Raw genomic sequence first — 23,031 nt, forward strand, 5'->3', positions numbered from 1 at the left:
ATGTGACCGCTGGCAAAGGCTACAGGACACAAAGTTAGCCTCAAAACTTTTCCCACTATCCCCTCTCTGTTGGCCGAGGGGACCAAGGCCTCCGGAGCTGATAAGATGATGTGTGTGTGTCCCCCCCCCCCCACTGTTAATTCCGTTAGTTCACTGTTGCTGTGTCACTGGGCAAATTTGAACGCCAGTTGTTTATGTGTTTATTCGTTCAATTTTTTTTTGTCTTTCTCTGTGCTGTCTCTCTCTGTGCTCTCTGTCTGGCTCTCTCCCACATCTCTTTCCAGGCAAAAAGAATTAAAAGCCATTTAGTGCTGTCTCTCCTCCTGAGAACTACTGTGTAATTAGCATAACTAATTTAGCAGAAATATTTCCCTTTCCCTTAAATTTGCTGTTGCGTAGGGGAGGGAAGGGGGCTGCAATTATGATGTAGCGGAAAAGATGCCTGCTTGTTAAGTGTGTGTGTGTGTGTGTGTGTGTGTGTGTGTGTGTGTGTGTGTGTGTGTGTGTGTGTGTGTGTGTGTGTGTGTGTGTGTCTATATGTGTGCGCGCGTGCATGTGTCTGCACTGAGAGAGTTAAGGTATGCAATTTTAGAGCCTGGGTGTTTGTCTGACATCCCCGTCATGCTTTCTGTTTTGTTTTTTTTGTTTTTTCTGATCACTGATGTGTGAGTGCATGTGTGCGCTTGCTTGCGTTCCCCTTTATTGGTGTGTGTTTGAAGCTTTATCTTTATTTATGCGTTTTTGTGGGAAGAGGCTTGTGTTGGCCGCAGCTTTATCAGCAATGGCCCCAGCTGCGTGGAGTGGTCCTGCTGCTGATGCTGCACAGGCACCAGCCACTTGGACTAGTGGCTTAAACGCGCATGAACACGTGCATGTAAAACACACATGCACACACACACACACTGTATGGTAGGGTCACTGGCCAAGAATCAGGACTCGACTGTGTGCTCTGCATTGATGCCAAAGGGTGTTTATGGAAGGCATAGAACTCACAGATGCAGTGACCTTCAGTTAGACAAAAAACAAACTTTTACCAGCTTGTTGCCATGTGATGCCCAAATTACAACTGTGTTCTCTTTAATCGTCTTTGTAATAACGTGTAAATTGACAAGCCATCAGCTCCAAAAACAAAAGCTGGGTCAGTCCTTTGTCCAAATATGAGTCAGCCTGTGTTATTAAATGAGATTGGGGTAGTGTAAAAATCCAGATGGAAGGTCTGGATGAATGAGAAAAAATAGGTTGTTAGAGAGTCATTATCTGTTAATGGAGGGATCTGACTTGGTGATGGTCCAATATAAAGTTGCCTTACAAAATTCAGTTTATTGTACAAGAATAAAGCATAATTGGAACTAGATCTATATGTTTTATGTTATAAATCTGTATCAGAAAAGAGTGTGTAAGTTACACTTTTAAATTAATACATTAAAGTTAGCAGGCTAACCCCTGCAAGCTGCAGGTATCACTGTTAGAAAGCGACAGGGTGGCTGCTGTCAGCCTTCAGCAAATTACAAGATATCTGCCAAATTTTAGTCCGTTTTTAATTTAGTTGAGCTGTTGCTTTGTAAAACAACTGGGAGCTAGACGGGAGCACATGAACAGATACATTTTCTTTAGTTTTAAGTCAAGTCAAGTGGCTTTATTGTCATTTCAACCATGTGTAGTGGTAGAGTACACAGTGAAACGACACAGTGTTCCTACAAGACCATGGTGCTACATATGACATATAACAGACAATCAGCACAGGACTACAGGACTATGTGCAAAAATTGCAAAAAAACCCCAAAGCAAAGACAGTGCAGACACAACAGTGCAACAGAAATGTGCAAACGACTGAGCATTGTGCAAAAGGTTACTGGGTGTATGAAGGTGTGCATGTGTATGAGATGAAGAACAGTCAGTTTGCTTCTTAGGTGAATCAAAATGTGGAAACGGTGTGACTTGCCCAAATGGGCAAGCAGCTTTACACTCAACTTGCCCAACATTTTTTTTTTTACAGGCCAACGGGCACTGTTTCATTTATTGTGTTGAAAGCTGACCTGTACTAACCTTCTACTGTTTGCCCTTAAATTCTATGGCAACCATTTGTGGTTAAACTGCATTTCAGGAGTTACAGAAAAGGAACACTGTCAGTTTTAAAGGAGACATGAAAAGTAAATGGTAAATGGACTGATTCGTATATAGCACTTTTCTACTCTCCTGGAGTACTCAAAGCGCTTTGTACAACACGCCCCATTCACACAAGCACTGTTTTCTATACTTGTCAGTGCTTTCAAACTAACACTCATGAACATTCATAGTCTGATGGGTGCATCGGAGAGCCAGTGGGGGTTAGTATCTTGCCCAAGGATATTTGGCATGCAGACTGGGGGGGAGCCAGGGATCGAACCACCAACCTTCCAATCAGCTGAAGACCTGCTCTACATCCTGAGCTAGAGCCACCCCCTGCTCAGCTATAAAATTGTTAAATAGTATCTTAAAATAATCAACATTTAACTCTATGGCATATGAAATGATACAGGAAGGATTTAATATGGAGGGGAATTGAGGAGAAACCTCGAGTAAATATTGTTAATAAGTCTATAATGAATTAACAAATATTGCAGACTTTAAGTGGAAGTGCCCATGTAATGCCTTTGATTTGTATATTTCAGAGCTGGTGGCATATTTTAAACTTTATTGTATTCTCAGTCTCATTTGGGTCCACAGAGGTGTAACAGGGGACAGAATCACAAAGCATAAAAACACTATTTGCTGTTTTTTACTCTCAATTTTAAGTATGCTCCCTGAATCAACTTTCATAGCCATATATATCACAAGAAGAGCTCTTTCCCTGAACATTGTTCCCTGCACAGTGTTACATTTATCTAACTCCCAGTGGAAATAATTGTTTAAACTTGTTTAACTTCTTCAAATGAAGGCTGGAAAAAATAACCCTTGCCACTTTTTGTGTTTCTTAGCTGAGGTCGAAGGACTCTTCTGATATGTGCCGAGAGTTACCAAATATAACAATAAAGGATTCTGATTCTTCTTCTTCTTCTTCTTCTTCATGGATTCTAACTTGGATATGGCAAATGAAAGGACACGGGGAGGAGCCAATGTAGGGGGGAATCAGTTGGAAACCTCCAGAGCAGTAAGATGAAGTTAGCATGGAAGTAACAACCACTGTAGTTCCTCTGGGTTTTGCTTGAGGATGCGTTAAAAAATGTTTTATAACCTTTGTCTATGCTTTTGCACACATGCAGTTTATGGATGCAGCTTGCCATTCAAGCTTGCTTGCATTAACTGTTAACTTAGCCATCCACCTTTTCAAGGTGCAAGGTACCTTCAAGCTTCAAAACAACAATATGGCAGCGGCTGAAACACTAATGATCAAGCTTCAAAATGTGAGTCCAAAACTAGCGGGTAACATAATGGCTACATCCATGTTTTTTCCTGTATACGGGCCGAATGGTACACACAATTCCCAGTACATGTTTTTTTATTAATAGAAAACGTAGTTTCTACAATAGGAAATATTCAAAAATGTATGTTTGGTCATAAACCTTGGTGAAACAGCTGGGAAAAAAACACAAACCATGACAAAGTAATTCAGAAAGGTATATCTAAAACACTTTGCAATTGCCGGCAAATATTATGTGGAAAGTTTATTTGCTGGTTTGTGAGTCATGTTACCGTCTTGCTAGTGTCACTTGGTTTTATTTAACTTTGGCTCCCATACTATCCTAGGCTGATGAAACTCAGTATCAGTAAGCAGCTGTATAATCATATTTTTAAAATGCAAAGTGGATTTCCGAGCTGGATTTTAAATGCAAGAGGACCTGGGAGTTTGGTGAAAATCTGTGTGAAACCCGGCCTGTAATTATTCCTTGGGTGGAGAGGGTGTAAAATTTCAGACATTGAAATTGCAGACAAAAGCATGTAATAGGGAAACACCCCACCACCTCTGAAAATAAAATCCTGTCCGAGGGAGACTTCTGCGAACGATATATTGAGGTATACACTTTGATGTTTGATCCGTTTCATCTTGAGTTTTATCAAGTGCTCCAATTTTCGATGAAAGGCTGATGCTATAATGTACAGTGGATAACCTTTTGCAAATTGCCATTCATATTCAGCAACTGTGGAGTTCATTCAATTTTTATCAAAGCTACAGAATCCCATCACCATTCAAATGCACTTCAGTATCAGCAAGTGAACACATCACACTTCATAATGCCGTGACACTCTGGCTCTGACTCTAAACCCCTTCAGTGGAATAGTAAGTGGTGCCTCCGCCTGTTGTTGGTTCAGGCCATTATGCTCATTTCAGTACAAAACCAGGTCTAGCCAAGCACTAGAAATCCATCAGCATAGCAGTTACCTATTTACAAAAGCATTATTGCATTATGATTTGAAGGCTCTCTCCTGTTTTACAAATAACTGTTGCTCTCTAATTGCAGAAACATGCAGGACTCCCACATGACTTGGATAGCTTGTGTCAGAATTAGCTGGAGAGAAAATGATCTTATGTTACACATTTCAGCTTCCATGTTGCTTATTTAATTTATGTAAATTCATTCCAAAGTGATCACAATTAAGCTCATCAAGTTGCTTTCAGACAACATTAAGGGGAGCTCCTCTGCTGAATGCTTCCTTTCAGTTAGTGATGATACTGATTCAGTATAGTCGATACTCAGTTTACAGATGTTTTTTAAACTGATATTTGTTCATACATGAACACCGTCACTTTGTATCATACTTTGTGAAGTCAAGCCCAACATCACTAGTTTCTCTCGGCGGCCTTTTCAACCTGTGGAACCAAACTGTACAGTAGGATATCTGCTCTTCCTGTACTCAAATTCAAACTACATAATATCAGCCTGACCCAAAAGACTTGCTGATTCAGAACTGAGTATGGACAACAGGGACAGAAACTGATAGTGATTTGCTGTGACATATGTCAGAGTGTAGGATTTCTTACAGAAAGGCAGAGGCCTGTAATATGAGGGGGATTCAGAGCTTGTTAAGGTGACTTCAGCTTTAATCCTTGTTTTTCATCTTATTAAGGTCCATCACAGTGGTAACTTGCGTTCTGGAGCAGGTTATGTATGGATTAAGAGATCAACAACTGAAAGGTGACCTCACTATTCTTGAAAGATTCCATAGACCCTAATGTGCAGGCAGTATAGGATTTACAGACCACCCTTTCTGGTTCTGAAGACCAACTGTATTCCTTGGATGTTGTTTTTTTTTTTTTTTTATCTTAAAATGCAACACCTAGGGCTTGTATTGGATGACCTTTATGTATAAAGTTCATTTAACAGTTTTATACATAAGAGAGAGCTGATTTATACTCTTTGTCTGGTTCTTTACTCTTTTTTAACATTTTTACAGTTGCTGCTTATATTTCTAAAAGCAGTTAATAGAAGAACTGAGGTAATATAATCGATTGGAACTGTATGTTTATAGAGACTGAGATACTTCCAAGTAAATTAGCCGATAGTATTCACAATGACAGAAGTTATTTTTATGATAAGATAAAGTATTTTGGAATATGTTTAAAATAAAAGGTTACGGTCTAAATTTTTTCTGCTTATGCTATTATTGTTTAATTTGACAGGAAAACCAGAAGAGCTTGTTCACACGCATGATCTGAAGTTCTAGATGTGTTTGTAGAGTACAAACAAATTCAGCTATGAAATATAGCTGAATCATAGATTTGTACACCAGTGTTGTCCAATGTTTGCAGGAGATTGTCATTGGCTCCCCTTTGCTAGTGATGTTAGGTTATGAAAGCTGCAATTGATTGGGAATATTTTGTGATAGGACTTCAGACTTACTAATCGTGAACATGTAGAGACAAAAGATAAAACGGTGTGTTTTCTAATGAAGGTATTCAACAGCAGAAGAGAAAAACCTTAGTAGGACAGGACATACTATATTCCCTTCAAAGAAAATAGAAGAGATTTTAAGAAAAATAATGATGCAAAAAACTTATCCTGCCATGATTCTCTTGTTAAATTGCATCAAGAGTTTTCAGATAATATTCTGACTTCTGGTTGAACCTTTGCTCAGGTATCTCATATATCAAGCACTAAGAGGAAGCGGATGCAATTTACCAGGCTGATCCAATATCAAATGATCTAAGGTTTCTTAAGGTCAGTCCCGTCCCCACTGGTGTTGTGCCAGTGTTGGGGTGCTGCATGACGTAACGTCTCAAACTCACTGACCTCTTACTTAAAGAATCTGGCATCTTCTTCTCGCCTCCCCTTGGGAGTGTATGTGAGGAAGGATAACATTTCTGTCCCTACTTCTCAATTATGACGTGTCTTTTGGCTAAAGCCTGGCCCTCTCTCCCTCTCTCTCTCTCTCTGTCTTCATCATTCTGCGTTTCTTAATGTCTCTGGGGATTTGATTGGCGGCATTTTGCTGTGTCAGCTAAGTGACATCAGTTGCTTGAGAACAAGTGAGGCGGGGAGAAAGGGGAGCGTGCGAGGTGAGTGTACGAGGGGACCGTCGTCGCTGATGGTAAAGGGGGGAGGCAGACCGGGTGGGCAAGCTTTTATCGTAATTACACCAACTCTTCGATGAGATGAAGAGAAGGATTAGATGAGACAATTGTGGGCAACGCTGATGCTGAAGTGATCAGGTCAAGAGGAAATAAAAGCAAAGTTTGAAGACAGAAGGCCTGTATGGTACAACACTGGGAACAAGCTAGGAGGGAGCTGAAATATTAAGAAGATACCGTCCTCCAGCAAGTTCAAGTGTTTTACTGTTTCGTCTTCAAAATGGAGGCTTAACTTTCCCTAAAGTGTTAGTCATTAAACTCTAATGAAACCAGCGTTTTTGTAACTTAAACAGTTGCTAACCAGCCATCCATCAAATTCGGTGTGAGTTTCAGTTCCCCATGTTATTTCATTGCTCTTTTAAATGCTTCTGAGAATAGTATGTGTCGCTTTCCAGTGAATGAAGCCTTAGCTCGACTCTCCACTTAGTCCCTTTTTTTCTTATCCAAAAATCTTTCCTTATCCAAAAATGTCCAAAACAGGTACACAGTAACTGAATCCGGAATTATCGAAGGCTTACAAAGTTCAGTTAAAATGGATGCAGAGATTTAGAGGTCAAAAAACTGTGTGGCTCCACTCTGAACTCGCCTAACTTCCTGTCTCTGCCAGACTATCAAAATAAAAGTATACATTTTAAGCACAAGAAATTAAACTACAAACTTATTCCATTATTCCTGATATGTTAATCTGTAAGTATTACTTCCAATATAATACAACACTAAGCAAGTCCAAGATTCTTCCGGCGCCACTCCGAGCTGGCAGTGTCAACACAGAGTCCTTTTTTCTTTTTTTATACCAAATTTCCCCTTGTGGGACAATTAAAGGATTATTCTATTCTATTCTATTCTATTCTATTCTATTCTATTCTATTCTATTCTATTCCAAGCTATAACTTTATAGTTTTAATCATTAACCCAAATTATGTTAATCATATAAACTCCACAAACTGCATCAGCAACTCAGCTGGTGTGACGTTGAGCGTTTCATTATTTCTGTTCTCACCAACCTGATGTGCACCTCATGACAAAAACCATAAACATCTTTCCCTAAAATTAGTTATGTCAAGTTATTTATTTACTCGCTTACCCTCTACCCCTGGATCAGCTGTTTGGAGTGTTTCCAACGGAGAAGTTGCAAAGTTCTTTCTGGTGAACAAAACTGAAGGATGTTTCTTCCATCTGTTCTACTTCTGCTTTTTAAATTTTCATTTGTCGGCTGTTGTAAATCCCGCTCATAAATTGGGCTTATGTTACTAGTGTTTTAGTCACGAGTATTTCTGGCAAATAGGCTGGATCTACTGACTCAGTTACACAGTTAAAAACTGTCATTATTGAGCCAGTACTAAGAAAATTTTTGCCTTAGCAATTTTTGGCTTTGAAAGATTTCACTTTCAGGTTTTTAATCTTAGACTTGCACACATTTCGCTTTGCTCCTTTGCCTTTAACAGCTTCACCAACAGAAAGACTAATGACTACCTCATGGCTGCTTCTTTCAGTTGAGCTCTGTGTTTGTCTTCTCTTTTAATTTAGCTTTCTGGTGGGCCCACCCCCCTGCCCTTCTCTCCGTACTTTAGCACTTCGCTGCATCGTTGTGTTCAGCAGTTGTTGCTTCTGTCTCTTACAAAGAGTCTAAATCTGTAAGTGAATCCAGGAAGGAAGCCCGCCGGTCATTTGAGCTGCTTTGTGTAATTACAGCTATTTTAATGGCTGTTTATCCGCACAGCTTCAGTTATTGCAGGGAAATCGAGGTCAGTTACATGCTCCTCCAAAAATATGAGCATTTCCATCCTCTGTGCAGTTCCCAACTCCATGACCCTCCAACTCATTTCCACTTAAAACTAGTACAAAAATTCATGCAAGTATTTGTGGATGGAAGCCAGCTAATGTGTCCTTATGCATTCATGCATTCATATAAGAATTTATGCCCGATCACACAAACACTGAAAGGTCTAAAGCAGTAAGCAGCAGCAGCCTATTATCTATGTGTGCTGTTTGTTTTAATTGATCTTGTCACAGCATTAACGCCACATTAGTTTTGATGCTGCTGTGAAGTCACACATTAGGGAATGACTCTGATGTTTAATTATGGTTTGTCTAACATTGAGAGTGAGACATCACTTTTGGTTAAAAAAAAAAAACCTTTAAAAAACACTTTAGCAAAATTATGGCAGATATTAAGTTGGCATAATTTCTAAAATATAGATATTGATTGAAGATTTTTCATTATGAGGTTTACTTAGCCAAGTAATTTAACCTGACTTAATTAAGGTAGTATAATCAAGGACAGATAATAGTATATTGCCCCCAAGAAATTTGCATCTCAAGCTGTTGGAGCATCAGGTAGGAACACAGAACCGAGGTAATGAGAGGCAGAAATTAAAATGTTATGATGTCAAAAGCTAAGATAGTTGCATAAAGACCTTGGTGATAAACCCTAAGGAGCACAATTTAGTCCCTGTAAATTTTGTGTAGTTGATTTCTATAAAATTCATACTTTAAATGTTAGTGTTTTCCAAACAACTGGTAAGCATTCATGTATTACATGTCTGTGAAAGTACAAAAGTCTCAGCAAGTGGGAATTCACGTGTCACTGAAATTCTCCAGTGAAACTCAGACAAATTAAATTCTTTTATGGCCGTAGCAGCTGTATAAAAGATTCCCTTAGCAGTGGTAAAAATGTGTCCAGTTTCCAGATGGCTCTTTCCCAGTTTTTATCTTCTTTGATATATACTTAAAGAATCCATGGTAAGTAGCACAACTATACACTAGGCAAAGCAGAAGATCACAACAATTATCAAGCAGTCTGAGGCCTGAGATTTTACTTCACAGCATATACACTCTTCATTACACTTTGCCAGTAGCAGGTTTGAACCCCTTTTGCTTTCAGAACTCCCATAATTTATCATGACACAGATTCAAGAAGGTACTGGACACACCTGAGAGATTTTGGATCATTTTGGTATGACTGGATCAGGCAGATGTCCACCACATCCCAAAAGTGCTCCTGTGGATTGACATTTGGTCACTGTGGAGTGTATTTGAATACAGTGATCTTATTTTCAAGTTTGAGATGATTTGAGCTTTATGATAAAAATGTGATATTCTGCTGGAACTAGCCATCAAAAGATGGTACACTGTGGTCATAAAGAGATGGAGATGGTCAGCAGCAACAACATTCAGGTAGGCTGTGACATTTAAATGATGCTCAGTTCATACTAAGGTGCCCAAAGTGTCCCATGAAAATATCCCACCAGCCTGAACCATTGACACAGGGAAGGATGGATCCACTCTTTATTGTTGTTTATGAAAAATTACTTTTTTAATGTTCTGTTCTCTCTTTGTTTTTGTTTTTTTTGCTTTTTTTTTTTAACACAGCATGCTTATACAGATTCAATTGTAAACAATTACTAGCATATGTGGACTTGTAAGCATGGAGACGGAAAAAAAGAAAAGAAAAGTAAAATAACTGAGGAGGTAAAAGAAAGTAGAAAAAAATAAATATATATATATATGTATATAACAATAATGAATAAATAAATAATTGTTCTCTACTTTTTGATGAGTCTGTGTGAATTATAGCCTCAGTTTCCTGTTCTTAGCTGACAGGAGTGACAGCTGGCGTGGTCTTCTGCTGCTGTAGCCCATCTGCCTCAAGGTTTGACATGTTGTGCATTCAGAGATGCTCTTCTGCATGTCTTGGTTGTAACGAGTGGTTATTTGAGTTACTTTTGCCTTCCTATCAGCTTGAAGCAGTCTAACCATTCTTCTCTGACCTCTTGTATCAACACATTTTCACCCAGACAACTGCTGCTCACTGGATAGTTCCTATTTTTCAGACCATTTTCTGTACAAATCTTGACATGGCTATGTGGTAAAACCCCAGTAGATCAGCAGTTTCTGAAATACTGACTCAAATCACCTTTCTTCCCCATTCTGATGCTCGGTTTGAACTTCAGCAGCTTGTCTTCATCATGTGAACGTGTCTAAACGCATTCATTGGCTGTCATGTGATTGGCTGATTAGACATCCTTTAAAGTATTTATTTAAGTATTAAAAGCATAGTTGGTGTCTGATTAAATCAGCAGTTAGCAGTTGCTAACTCTAAAATTAGCAACTGCTAATTGCTAATAAAAATTGACTGGAGAATGGGAGCAGTACTATTCTGGCTGAGAATGTAATTCTTTGCTCCTGCCAGACATTACTCATTCAGTAGGGCCTTCCCTTAGTTATCTTTCTCAGCCCAAGTACATGTACAGCCATGTTAGGAGAATCTTCATTCCATTGCAGCTGCAGTTTCACTAAACTCCTTGGTGGTTTGTTAAATCCTTCTCATTTTAAAGAACATTCTGACATTTTGGGAAATCTTTCTTCAGAGGTGTGCGATGGAAGCTGGTCACTAACAAAAGGTTTGTCTGACTGTATCCTCTGAAGGAGTCCAATCAAACAGCGACGCACAAATGGAACATGCTGTTTATTACGTGGGATTCAGAATTTTACAGACATTTCAGACGGTCTGTTTGTGTTGCCCTTTTTTATAAAATGTCAATTTTAAAGTGTAAAGTAGGCCTTCGCAATGTCTGTTTTTTCATACATCTAATTTCACTGGGCTCTGCAGTAGAAGCGTATTTGCATTTTTAAAAAGCCAAACCAAAGCTATGCTGCTATTGATAGAAGTTATTGTGAAAGGGAGATTGGCAGTTTAAATCTGTACCCCTTACACAGCCAGAACTTTGTAGAGCTCACCCACCTTTATTTCAATGCAACTAAACTTTAAATACTCTGAAACAGTTTACTATAGTTGGTTTACAAGTGTCTACTTATTTGTTTGGTTGGTAATTTCAGAAAAACCTTATACCCTATAGTACCATCTGAACTTAGTTTAGATTATGTGAATGCATTCAGTGCAGACCAAGCACACTTGGTCTCCTTTTGAATGAACTTGGGAAACAAGTAAAAAGAAACAGGCATAGAGCAGAGAGTTAAACTGCGTTTGTTTCCTGCAGGGTTTTTTCTCTCGTTTCTCAAGGCTTGATTTGAAAGCAAAGCAATATCTCATCTTTAGAATATTAGAAGAGTCAAAACCATTTAGTTAGTAAGAAAATAGTAATGAGTATTAAGTTAGAAAACAATTTTTAAAAAAAAGCACAAATATCCCTCCAGTATTGAATGACTTCAGAGGTTTGCAGTCTGTTTTTCTGGAGGGCTGGTGGGGGGGTGGCTAATATTCTAATGTGGTGCTCTCTTCACCACCCTTGTTTTCTCCCCAGGCCCACCTTTCGTTATTTCACCTGGCACACATGCATATTGGGCATCATCGGTTGCGCCATCATGATGTTCCTCATCAATGCCATCTACGCCTCGGCCAGCATCGCCTTCATGCTCCTGCTGCTTCTGCTGATTCACTACCTCAGTCCCACCTCCAGCTGGGGCTACATCAGCCAGGCTCTCATTTTCCACCAGGTCTGACACACACACACACAAACACACACTCAGTATTGCCTTGTCATTACTATAGCAACTAAAATCTCATCCCCTCAGCTTTACAAGAGCCCGTACCTCTTCCAAGCAACCATTCTATCAGGTTTATAGAGACACACAAACGAATACAAACACAGACAGTTCTCCGCTGCCTCTCCTCAGCCAATGATTTTGCATTTAGCAGACAAACACACACATTTTCCCCTCTCTCTTTTCTCACTCATGCCGCCTTGTCATCCCTACAGCAGCTATCTGTCACCTTTATATCAGGCTTAGCAGACACACACACACACACACCTACATCTATTCCCCCGCAAAGCTCTTTACATTTATGACACTGATACACACAAACAGAGCTTTACATCATCCAGCTCTTCATGTCCTCTAGCGGGCCAGCCTGTTGCTCTCAAGGAGACAGCTCACCGTTGCCAGGACGGCCCACAGCCGAGTGGGGGAGTCATTGCCAAGGCAGCAGAGAGGGTGTCTGGGTTTGCCACTCGCTTGTCAGGAGGCAGAACATGATTACAACCACTTAACTTATTGCACTTTTCCTCCAAATCCTCACCACCCCCTTTTCCCATTTTCTTCTAGTATCATCTCCTCCCACTTCTGCAGTTTCTCTTACACAAGACACAACACTGAGGCAGCAGCTACTCTCAAGTAATTCAATTGGCCACCCTTGATAGCTCTGTTTACCAGAATGGTGGTGATAGGTACGGATGAGGGCTGAAGACTGGTTTATTTAAACCTGCACTTAGCTGGTCAGTCATATTACTGCTTTGTCAGTAGTTGAATAATATTTAAAATGTATTTTAACATATCATCAGTCAATCTATGAATCTCTATTCCATTATTAAACACTCAATCTATGTGTAGTTATTATTATAATAATTATGTAAAGTCCTTTGTTATAGTTTTTAATCCATATAATAGCTACCATAGCTTTTTACCCCTCAGCTGTAAAAGGCTGATGGGCGGGCTGTTGCCGTTGACACCAGAGTTCATCAGTGTGATAATTTGAGAACCAGGTGGTGTACGATTTTCAAATTAGTACCATAGGTACATTAATCTCAGTGACTTCAACTTCAAGGTTAAAGTTAGAGGTCAAATTTTCTAAAACTCTGAACACAATAACTCAAACGAGGTGACAAAGGATTTTCATCCCACAGGTGAAGCTACTAGAAATCTTAGACATCTTCAAATCCCACATGGGGGCTGGCCATTAGGGAATGATATTGCATCACTTTTCAGATCTGGCAACTACATCCACTTTTTGTTTACAGTCTTTGGCTGTAATTCATATTTTTAAAAACAGCTTGGCTGACAGTCAGTTAGAATTCCAGTGTTTTTGTTGTTGTTTTGTTATGTCATTATAAAATTAAGTGACCTGTTAAATCACAATGTGTTTGAATATTTATCCAGCGCAAAATTGATTTGACACTCTAGATAAACATTGCCATTGCGAATGTCATCTTTAATGACAATAGGCTGCTGGCAAACAACGAGGTACTTATATCAGTGCATCCGCACTTATTTCCAAATATCTAAAATGTAAGTCATAAACCCTTTGAATACTCATTTCACAAATGAGCCTCAGCTTGGCCCTCCGAGCTTTCAAACCTCCCCAGGCAAAGAGCGCAAATGATTATACTGATGGGCTCAGCAGAGGAGACCATACATGCACATTTACTGAGCTCATGCATACACTTGTCCAATGCTCCTGCACCCTCGAGTAGTAACCAGTGTGGCGGGCTGCCAGCTGGGTGACATTGAAGCAAAGCAACAAAAACAAAACACAGCATTCTACAACGACAGCAACAGCAACAAAAAAATCTCAATTGGAGATAACAAGCAGCTGACAACAGAGTTTAGGAAAGAAAGTGAGAGGAGAAAAAGACAAACTGAGGCACCAAAGCCTGATGGTATCATGGGAAAAGAAAGAAGGAAGCAGGAATATAAGGAGGGAGTGGGGTTGAGTGATTGAGAAACTAAGTGATGGATGAGACCGAAGCGACAGTGAAATGATGATAGTCTGATGGATGAGAAGATGGGAAAATGGAGAGATAAAGGAAGACAGATGATTAGATGAGTGGAGGCAGTTGGACGCTGCCTCTGGGACCATGTTTTGTGTGTGTGTGTGTTTTACAGCAAAAAAACGAAAACAAGTGTGACAATCATGATATAATAATGCTGGTTGCATCCTCAAGTTTTGATTGATAGTCATGTACACACAAACATAAACTCAGCAGCTTGAGCTGAACTTGGATTGTTAAGACAGTCGTTATTGTCAGAGGCTTTTTCGAGGCCTTTTCAGGCTAAACTCCAGCTGCAGCACAAGAGTGATTATAGTCCATAAAATGAAGCACACCCTGAAAGTACTTTTAAGTGGAAGCCATTTTAACTATTTTAGGATATTCTAAAGTGAAGTTTTCCATTTGTCTGTTTTATAGTCACCCTGCAAGTGTCTGAATGTATTTAAAGGTTTTCAAACTATTTTTTTCCTCCCCAACTTTCCTTTTATACCAGGAACACCAATTTTAACCATAGACTGCAAATAAAAGCTACTGTTATGCCATCGATTGGCATTTTGAAACTTCTACAATAGCAGCAGTCGCTGTTGCCATGTCCGTTTTTTGGAGCCAGAATATTTGGACCAGAGGGTGGTGTGCTAAATAGAGATGTTCCTGGCAGCTGACTAAACGGGGAAAAAAATTACTAACCGACTAGTCTAAAACTAAATAACACTCAGATATGGGCGACCGTGGGTCAGGGGGTTGGGAAGCGCCTCTGTAACCGGAAGGTCGTCGGTTCGATCCCCGGGCTCTCAGAGGGGCTGCAATATGGCAGCCTCGCTTCTGTCCGTCTGCCCCAGGGCAGCTGTGGCTACAACTGTAGCTTGCTTCCGCCAGTGTATGAATGTGAGAGTGAATGAATAGTGGAATTGTAAAGCACTTTGGGTGCCTTGCAAAGCGCTATATAAATGCAATCCATTATTATTATATCAAGCTGAATTTGTGAATCGATTAATGGAAAATGTCAAAATCAATCTAAACAAAGGCATTTGAAGCCATTAATCACATTCTTCAGTAATGAATCATACTGCTTAACTGAGCGGCACCTCGCGTCACACATTATCAACATTGCACGTCGTATTTCAAACAAACAGTCTCTTTGTGAAATATGATATTAAATTGATTTCTTTTTTTTTGTGATCAACATTTTATTGATTTACAACAGGGTTGGGGGTGTACAGACATATACAGCACGACTGTAAACTGCAGTAGCAAAGCAAACATTGGTCACAAGGCATGGGGACAGGAAAGAAAAAACACAAAAACACACAGTTACAACCAGTTCTTGCCTCTTCCAGGAGATAACTTTGGATGAGAAGATTTTCCAAGCTTCGACAGTCGTGGGTCGAGCTTTATTTAATTTTGCTGTGGTATGTTCAAGATTAATGATACGGATAAGACATCGTATCCAGAATGATTCCATACAAATGTCAGGACTGAACTATTGCTTTGTAATTTTCTTCTTTGCGGATGTGAATCCGGCGAACAACATTTTGCATTGTATTTGTTTTAAGGAGATTTCAGAGGTATCATTGAGGAGACAAAGACCAGGATTGGGGATATAAAAAAACTTCCAGCACCTCAGATAACACAGAGTTCACAAAGACCCAAAAATTGGATATAACTGGACAGTCTCATAACATGTGTAAGAACGTGCCTGGTGACGAATCATTGCATATGTGACAGTGATATGTATCCTGTAGTTTCATCTGGAATCTCTTATAGGGTGTAATGTATGTTCTGTGTATGGTTTTGAAATGAATTAGTTGATGTGCCTGGTTCCTAAATCGATTTCTTTACTATAAAAAAAGTCCATGTATTTTAAAAATATCCGAAAAACTGATAAACTGCGGCTGAAAAGTGTGGTGCATTATGAACGCTGTTCAAAGATTCATGACAACTACTGTCTAAAACAACAAAATGATAAATCATCCACCTGTTTTCTTCACCCATCTGGAGTTGGGTAACGGGGGCAGCAGCCTAAGCAGAGAAGCCGAAACCTCACTCTTGTCAGTCCCCTACTCCAGCTTATCTGGAGGAACATCGAGGCATTCCCAGACCAGATGTAAGAATAGATGTAATCTCTCCAGCTCGTCCTCGGCTAGCCCCTGGCCTCCTCCCAGTAGGCCAACCCTGGCTAAAACATCTTAACCTTATGCCTCAGCTGTCTCCTTTCAATGTGGAGGAGCAGCAACTCTGCTCTGAACTTCTCTCGAATTATTGAATTCCTCTTTTGAGAGCCCCTCCACCCTTTGGAAATCGCTCATTTCCCTGCAATCTCATTTCTCAGTGATGCTCCATCTGGTGGCACATCGCTGCATAACATTTAGAACACAGCAATTTAAAGTATTTCAGCATCAATTAAAATGATAGCAATCGGATTAAATGCCAATACGTCTGGTACTGACTAGTGACAATAGCGTGGTCAACTGGTCGCACACGTCCCTAGTTTTAAGTTATCCACTAATGTTGGCAAGATTGGTTTATTAGGTGCATCCATAACCTTGACAGGTTCAAAATACATAGATGTGTATGTGCTAATTAGTGTTAAGTAACAGATAATAAAATACTATAACTTCACTCACCAGAACTGAAGCACAAACATTTTTCATTTGTTGTACCGCATACCAGTCCATAATATTTGTCAGATAATTAGAGTACACCAGTCCTTCCTTCAGGCTTTGTTGGTGTCCAAATACATAGAAAGAAAATTCACCCACCTTATACTTTTTGAAGGTGATGATATCTGTACAGACCCAAGTATTTCTTCCTTTCTTTCTTTTTTTTAATCAGAGTGTAATCATTTCTATTTAATGCTGTGAAGTTGGGCAGTGACTGGAATGTCTTTGCTTTTTCAGCCAGCCCCAATTGGTCAGTAGAGGAACAGCAGTCTTGTCACATTTTCCTTTTCAGCCCTGAAATTGCTCCTTGGTTTTAACACTCAAAACTCCAAAAAGTCTGAAGAAAAGCATGGAATTGTCCATTACCATTTTCTATCATAGAGATAAATTGGGCTGCGTAGGATGCAGCTTTAACATGTCATCAGAGTTAATGATCAATATGTAGTCAGCGTTAATCATTGCTGTTTAGTCCTAATGTTTGGTTCTACTCAGCTGCATTTCCTTAATGGTACCTTGAGCCAATTTTATCAACGTGAATCCTGATGATGGCTGCATGATTGCTTGCATTGTAAAATATAATAATATATATAATATATATAATTCTAATACACTCTGGCATTTAAGTGTACATTCATAAGCAGCAGCACATGGGCACATTTTTCACAGTAACAGTCTGAATGACACACATCTATACTAGAGATGGCACGATACCACTTTTTTATGTCCGATACCGATGTCATAAATTTGGATATCTGCCGATACCGATATGAATCCGATATAGTGTTTTTTAATCAACAAAACTGTTTTTTTAAATATCTTGCTGCATTTTGTATAAGTTCCAACAACTACACTAAAGCTATTCTGTTATACCTATATGCAAAAAAAAATATTTCATAGTTCAGCAATACTGATCAATCTAATAAACTTAAACCTACACCATCCTCCCTATTCTGGTATTTTAAAGAGTACTTAGCAGAAATATTAAGCAACCTAACTAATAGGGTTCCAACTCCCAGCAACAACAAAAATAAATAAATAAAAAATAGGGAACCACCCCTCACGCTCCACCTCATGATGCTTAATCGACGTAATCAACCTTAATTTGATGCAGTGTGAAAAAAAATGCACAGAAATCAATTATTTTTTTCAATATATTAAAATATTAAATAGATTCAACATCTTTCTTCAACAAAATTGCAGACTGCACAGATGGTACCTTCCCAAAGGAAAAAGTACTATAGCTTACTAGGGTATATTAGACTTAATAGTCACTATATACAGTAATTGACTTCTATTCATTTTACATCAAATTAAAACTTTGGGTGTCAGATAATTATTTATTAAAAGCTCGACATTTTAAATGAGAATAAGAAAGAAAAGTATGTCTTTGTGCCCCTTTTCCCTGTTAATGCCCTATCGGCCCCCCTGGCTAAACTTTGCTAGATCCGCCCCTGCACAGTTACCAGCGTCAGCTACGTAGAAAAAGATCCTCGAGTAGAAAGTAATATTAAATAAATTCTAACAGCAGCTGATCAAGCTTAAACGTGCTGCTGTTGTTCAACCGCTGGTTTGCTCTTTCTGGTGCAAAGTGGGCCAAAAACAAACAAGAGACACGGACTCGCGACAGAAAAGCCGATCAGCTGATCATTAAGCAGTTTCATGATTGAAGTAGCAGCAAGAGGAGGAAGTCGCTCCATATATCGCTTGTTAAGCTTAACGCAGGAATGCTTTACATTCAGAGATGGACTTACACACTTGCTTTACTTCTCTCGGGATAACTTTGTCGGAGATGAAATGCCGGGTTGCTAGCGAAGCTCCAAATGCTATCCAGACCACCGACAGGTCCCGCATGCCACAGCCGCTCTATCACGTGATGCATACTGCTCCGACGTGCTAACGTTCTGAGGTGAGTTACGGCGTGTTGCAAGTTTTGTGAGGTGCTTTCGTGATATTTAATGGATCGAATTACATTTTTTATTTTTCTCCGATATCCGATCCAGTAATTTAGGTCAGTATCGGACCGATACCGATACGTAATATCGGATCGGTCCATCTCTAATCTATACATGCATATAAACATCTTAACATGTCTGACTATTCTATACTTGGGCGGCCGTGGCTCAGGGGGTTGGGAAGCGTATCTGTAACCAGAAGGTTGCCGGTTCGATCCCCGGACTCTCTGTCCTGGTCATTGTGTCCTTGGGCAAGACACTTTACCCTACCGCCTACTGGTGTTGGCCAGAGGGGCCGATGGCGCGATATGGCAGCCTCGCTTCTGTCAGTCTGCCCCAGGGCAGCTGTGGCTACAACCGTAGCTTGCCTCCACCAGTGTGTGAATGTGAGAGTGAATGAATAGTGGCATTGTAAAGCGCTTTGGGTGCCTTGAAAAGCGCTATATAAATCCAATCCATTATTATTATTATTATTATTATTATTCAATGAATGGATCTGGACTAGTGGTTATATAGCCTTTTTCTAGTTTTAGAGACCACTTCCACCATACATTTATAGAGTACTTTATTCTATACACTATAAATACTTTATCTACCTCTCATCCATGGCAACAAAACCATGGCAGTGTCTGGTACAGGGACATGTGTGGATCAGGCTTTAGTTGAACTGGGATCCCTGGTCCTGTGGGAACTTCATCACTGGTCACTGCTACAAGCTGTAGAACAGACCTTCCCAAAGTGTGGGGCCCCATTGCAGGGGGGGCGCAGCATGAAAAGGGGAAAAAAAAACAACGCTTGGACACTGCTAGCATGGGGCTCCCACACAAATGCAAAGCAGGAGATGAAGCATCGCATCGCTGAATATGTTTCCAAACCAACTTCATTCTAAGCCAAAGACTAGAAAATCTGGTGAAGCATATCTTCCCTTTGGTTTCACCTGCACAGGCATTTTTTGAAAAATGTATTGATAGCAATGTTGAATATTAATACACAGGAAAAAAACAAGTACATGTAAAATAATTACACAGTGACGCCTCTGAATTCTAAATGGAGGGACAGTAACTGCATGTGTGTATGTAAGCGTATAAAACCTGAAGATAGAGACAAAATACTGTTAATCTGACTATCTGCCATTCTGCAATTCATCTCATGTAAACAATAACGTGGCGCACAGCGTGACGTGGAAAACGTTGCGTGACGAACTCCGTATTCCTCGTCCACATATAAACCCAAAACAGGAGTTTTAAAAAATCTCAGTTTTCGGTGATTCCAAACGCTGTTTACATGTGGACGAAACAGCTGCGTTTTCAAAATCACGTGCAGATGCAGCGTAAAAGAGTTAGTAGTTTATTTTCTTACTACCTGCAGATTACTTGTATTTGCTTAATTGTTTACTAAATGTTTGAGGTGTGAAATAAACTGCAATGGGGCAAAATATGGGTGTGTGTGGTTGGAGGATGTGTTTGTGCGTGTGTGCGCGCGCAAGGGGGGGAGAATATTTTTCTTGTAAAACAAAGGGGGGCCCAGTAAAAAAAGGTTTGGGAAGCACTGCTTTAGAAGAAAGCAGGCTTCTGTTGTTGAAGAAGTTGCTAAAAAATCTTTCTAAAGATGACTGCCTGTACAGATGGTAGAGGAATGAAATTCATAGTTTCTGAAACCTTCCTTAATGTACCTCATGCTAAATCTCAGGACCAATAAAAGTCAATTTTCCTTGATGCCAAAAAAAACAACACAGAAAAGTGAGCAAAACACATACAGTGGGGCAAAAAAGTATTTAGTCAGCCACCGATTGTGCAAGTTCCCCCACTTAAAATGTTGACAGAGGTCAGTAATTTGCACCAGAGGTACACTTCAACTGTGAGAGACAGAATGTGAAAAAAAAATCCATGAATCCACATGGTAGGATTTGTAAAGAATTTATTCGTAAATCAGGGTGGAAAATAAGTATTTGGTCACCTCAAACAAGGAAAATCTCTGGCTCTCACAGACCTGTAACATCTTCTGTAAGAAGCTTTTCTGTCCCCCACTCGTTACCTGTATGAATGGCACCTGTTTGAACTCATCATCTGTATAAAAGACACCTGTCCACAGCCTCAAACAGTCAGACTCCAAACTCCGCCATGGCCAAGACCAAAGAGCTTTCGAAGGACACCAGGAAAAGTATTGTAGACCTGCACCAGACTGGGAAGAGTGAATCTACAATAGGCAAGCAGCTTGGTGTGAAAAAATCAGCTGTGGGAGCAATCATCAGAAAATGGAAGACATACAAGACCACTGATAATCTCCCTCGATCTGGGGCTCCACGCAAGATCTCATCCCGTGGGGTCAAAATGATCATGAGAACGGTGAGCAAAGATCCCAGAACCACACGGAGGGACCTGGTGAATGACCTGCAGAGAGCTGGGACCAAAGTAACAAAGGCCACCATCAGTAACACACTACAACGGCAGGGAATCAAATCCCGCAGTGCCAGACGTGTTCCGCTGCTGAAGCCAGTGCATGTCCAGGCCCGTCTGAAGTTTGCCAGAGAGCACATGGATGATACAGCAGAGGATTGGGAGAATGTCATGTGGTCAGATGAAACCAAAGTAGAACTTTTTGGTATAAACTCAACTCGTCGTGTTTGGAGGAAGAAGAATACTGAGTTGCATCCCAAGAACACCATACCTACTGTGAAGCATGGGGGTGGAAACATCATGCTATGGGGCTGTTTTTCTGCCAAGGGGACAGGACGACTGATCCGTGTTAAGGACAGAATGAATGGGGCCATGTATCGTGAGATTTTGAGCCAAAACCTCCTTCCATCAGTGAGAACTTTGAAGATGAAACGAGGCTGGGTCTTCCAACATGATAATGATCCAAAACACACCGCCCGGGCAACAAAGGAGTGGCTCCGTAAGAAGCATTTGAAAGTCCTGGAGTGGCCTAGCCAGTCTCCAGACCTCAACCCCATAGAAAATCTGTGGCGGGAGTTGAAAGTCCGTGTTGCTCGGCGACAGCCCCAAAACATCACTGCTCTCGAGAAGATCTGCATGGAGGAATGGGCCAAAATACCAGCTACTGTGTGTGCAAACCTGGTAAAGACCTATAGTAAACGTTTGACCTCTGTTATTGCCAACAAAGGTTATGTTACAAAGTATTGAGTTGTATTTTTGTTATTGACCAAATACTTATTTTCCACCCTGATTTACGAATAAATTCTTTACAAATCCTACCATGTGGATTCATGGATTTTTTTTTTTTCACATTCTGTCTCTCACAGTTGAAGTGTACCTCTGGTGCAAATTACTGACCTCTGTCATCATTTTAAGTGGGGAAACTTGCACAATCGGTGGCTGACTAAATACTTTTTTGCCCCACTGTATATTGGCAATTTCAGCTTGAAGTGTTGTTTTTTTTCCCCTGCACAATATCAAATATTATGGAAATTAACATTAAGTGAAAAAACTAAAATTTAGGTCATTGCAAGTTCAGTCACATCTGGATATTTATTTTGGTGGGACTCAAATGGACTTGAGCATGAGACAGCTGCAGATACAACTCAGATTTAGTGAAAGTCAAACTAGAGGCTTCTGTGGAATGCAGGTTTAGTGAAGTAGGAGTTTATGGGGTTAAAAACGCACAGATTCTCCAACAGCTCTGCTTACATGTCTCTCTTCAACCTTTAGGTGCGTAAGTATTTGCTAATGCTGGACGTGAGGAAGGACCACGTCAAATTCTGGAGACCTCAGATCCTGCTCATGGTTTCCAACCCTCGCAGTAGCGTGGGCCTCATCACCTTCATCAACGACATCAAGAAGAGCGGCCTGTACGTGCTGGGACATGTCCAGCTCGGAGACCTTAGTAAGAACACCAAAGTTCAATTTAAACCTCGAGAAACTTTTTTCGTTTATTTAATCAGCTTCTTCTCCAGTGACTTTTGCATTAGGAGGATTCGAAGGCTTACTTCTGCACCATTTCTCATGTACACCCACTCAGTGTGAGAGAGAGACTATTAATTATGAGCAAAATAAATATGGGATGCTGAGAAGATATTGTTTTTGGAGGATTTTAACATGATTATGATATTTAAAAGCAGCAGAGGCAACAAAAAAATCTTCTTTCCCTGAGAACTTCAACTGTATTGCTATAAAATATATCAAATATACCACTATCACTAAAGTCCTTTCATTTTGGTTCAGTTTAAAATGGCCAAATATGGAAAGTATATGAGTGAGAAATGCGCCTCTATGTTGGCAATGCAGTCCAAAGTTCCAGACTGAGCGGTTCATTGTTTAATGGACCTCTTCAGAATGCTAACCCGTTCTCTTTGACATCGCCTCATCTGCTGCTGTCGAGGGAAGTAATCGCACGCACAAAGCTCT

The 23,031-nt window shown here is 40.1% G+C and overlaps 1 protein-coding gene across 1 annotated transcript in view; it reads left to right on the top strand.

The window, feature by feature from the left end:
* The window catches only part of LOC113035853 (solute carrier family 12 member 9), an 81,774-nt gene that overhangs the window by 53,272 nt on the left and 5,471 nt on the right, over positions 1–23,031 (top strand). The window contains exons 10-11 of the mRNA XM_026191630.2: positions 11,812–12,004; positions 22,336–22,510. Of these exons, the coding sequence (XP_026047415.1) occupies positions 11,812–12,004; positions 22,336–22,510 (368 nt within the window). The remainder of the gene's footprint in view (positions 1–11,811; positions 12,005–22,335; positions 22,511–23,031) is intronic.

This window comes from Astatotilapia calliptera, chromosome 14 (assembly GCF_964374335.1).
Source record: "Astatotilapia calliptera chromosome 14, fAstCal68.1, whole genome shotgun sequence".
Taxonomy (NCBI): Eukaryota; Metazoa; Chordata; class Actinopteri; order Cichliformes; family Cichlidae; genus Astatotilapia; species Astatotilapia calliptera.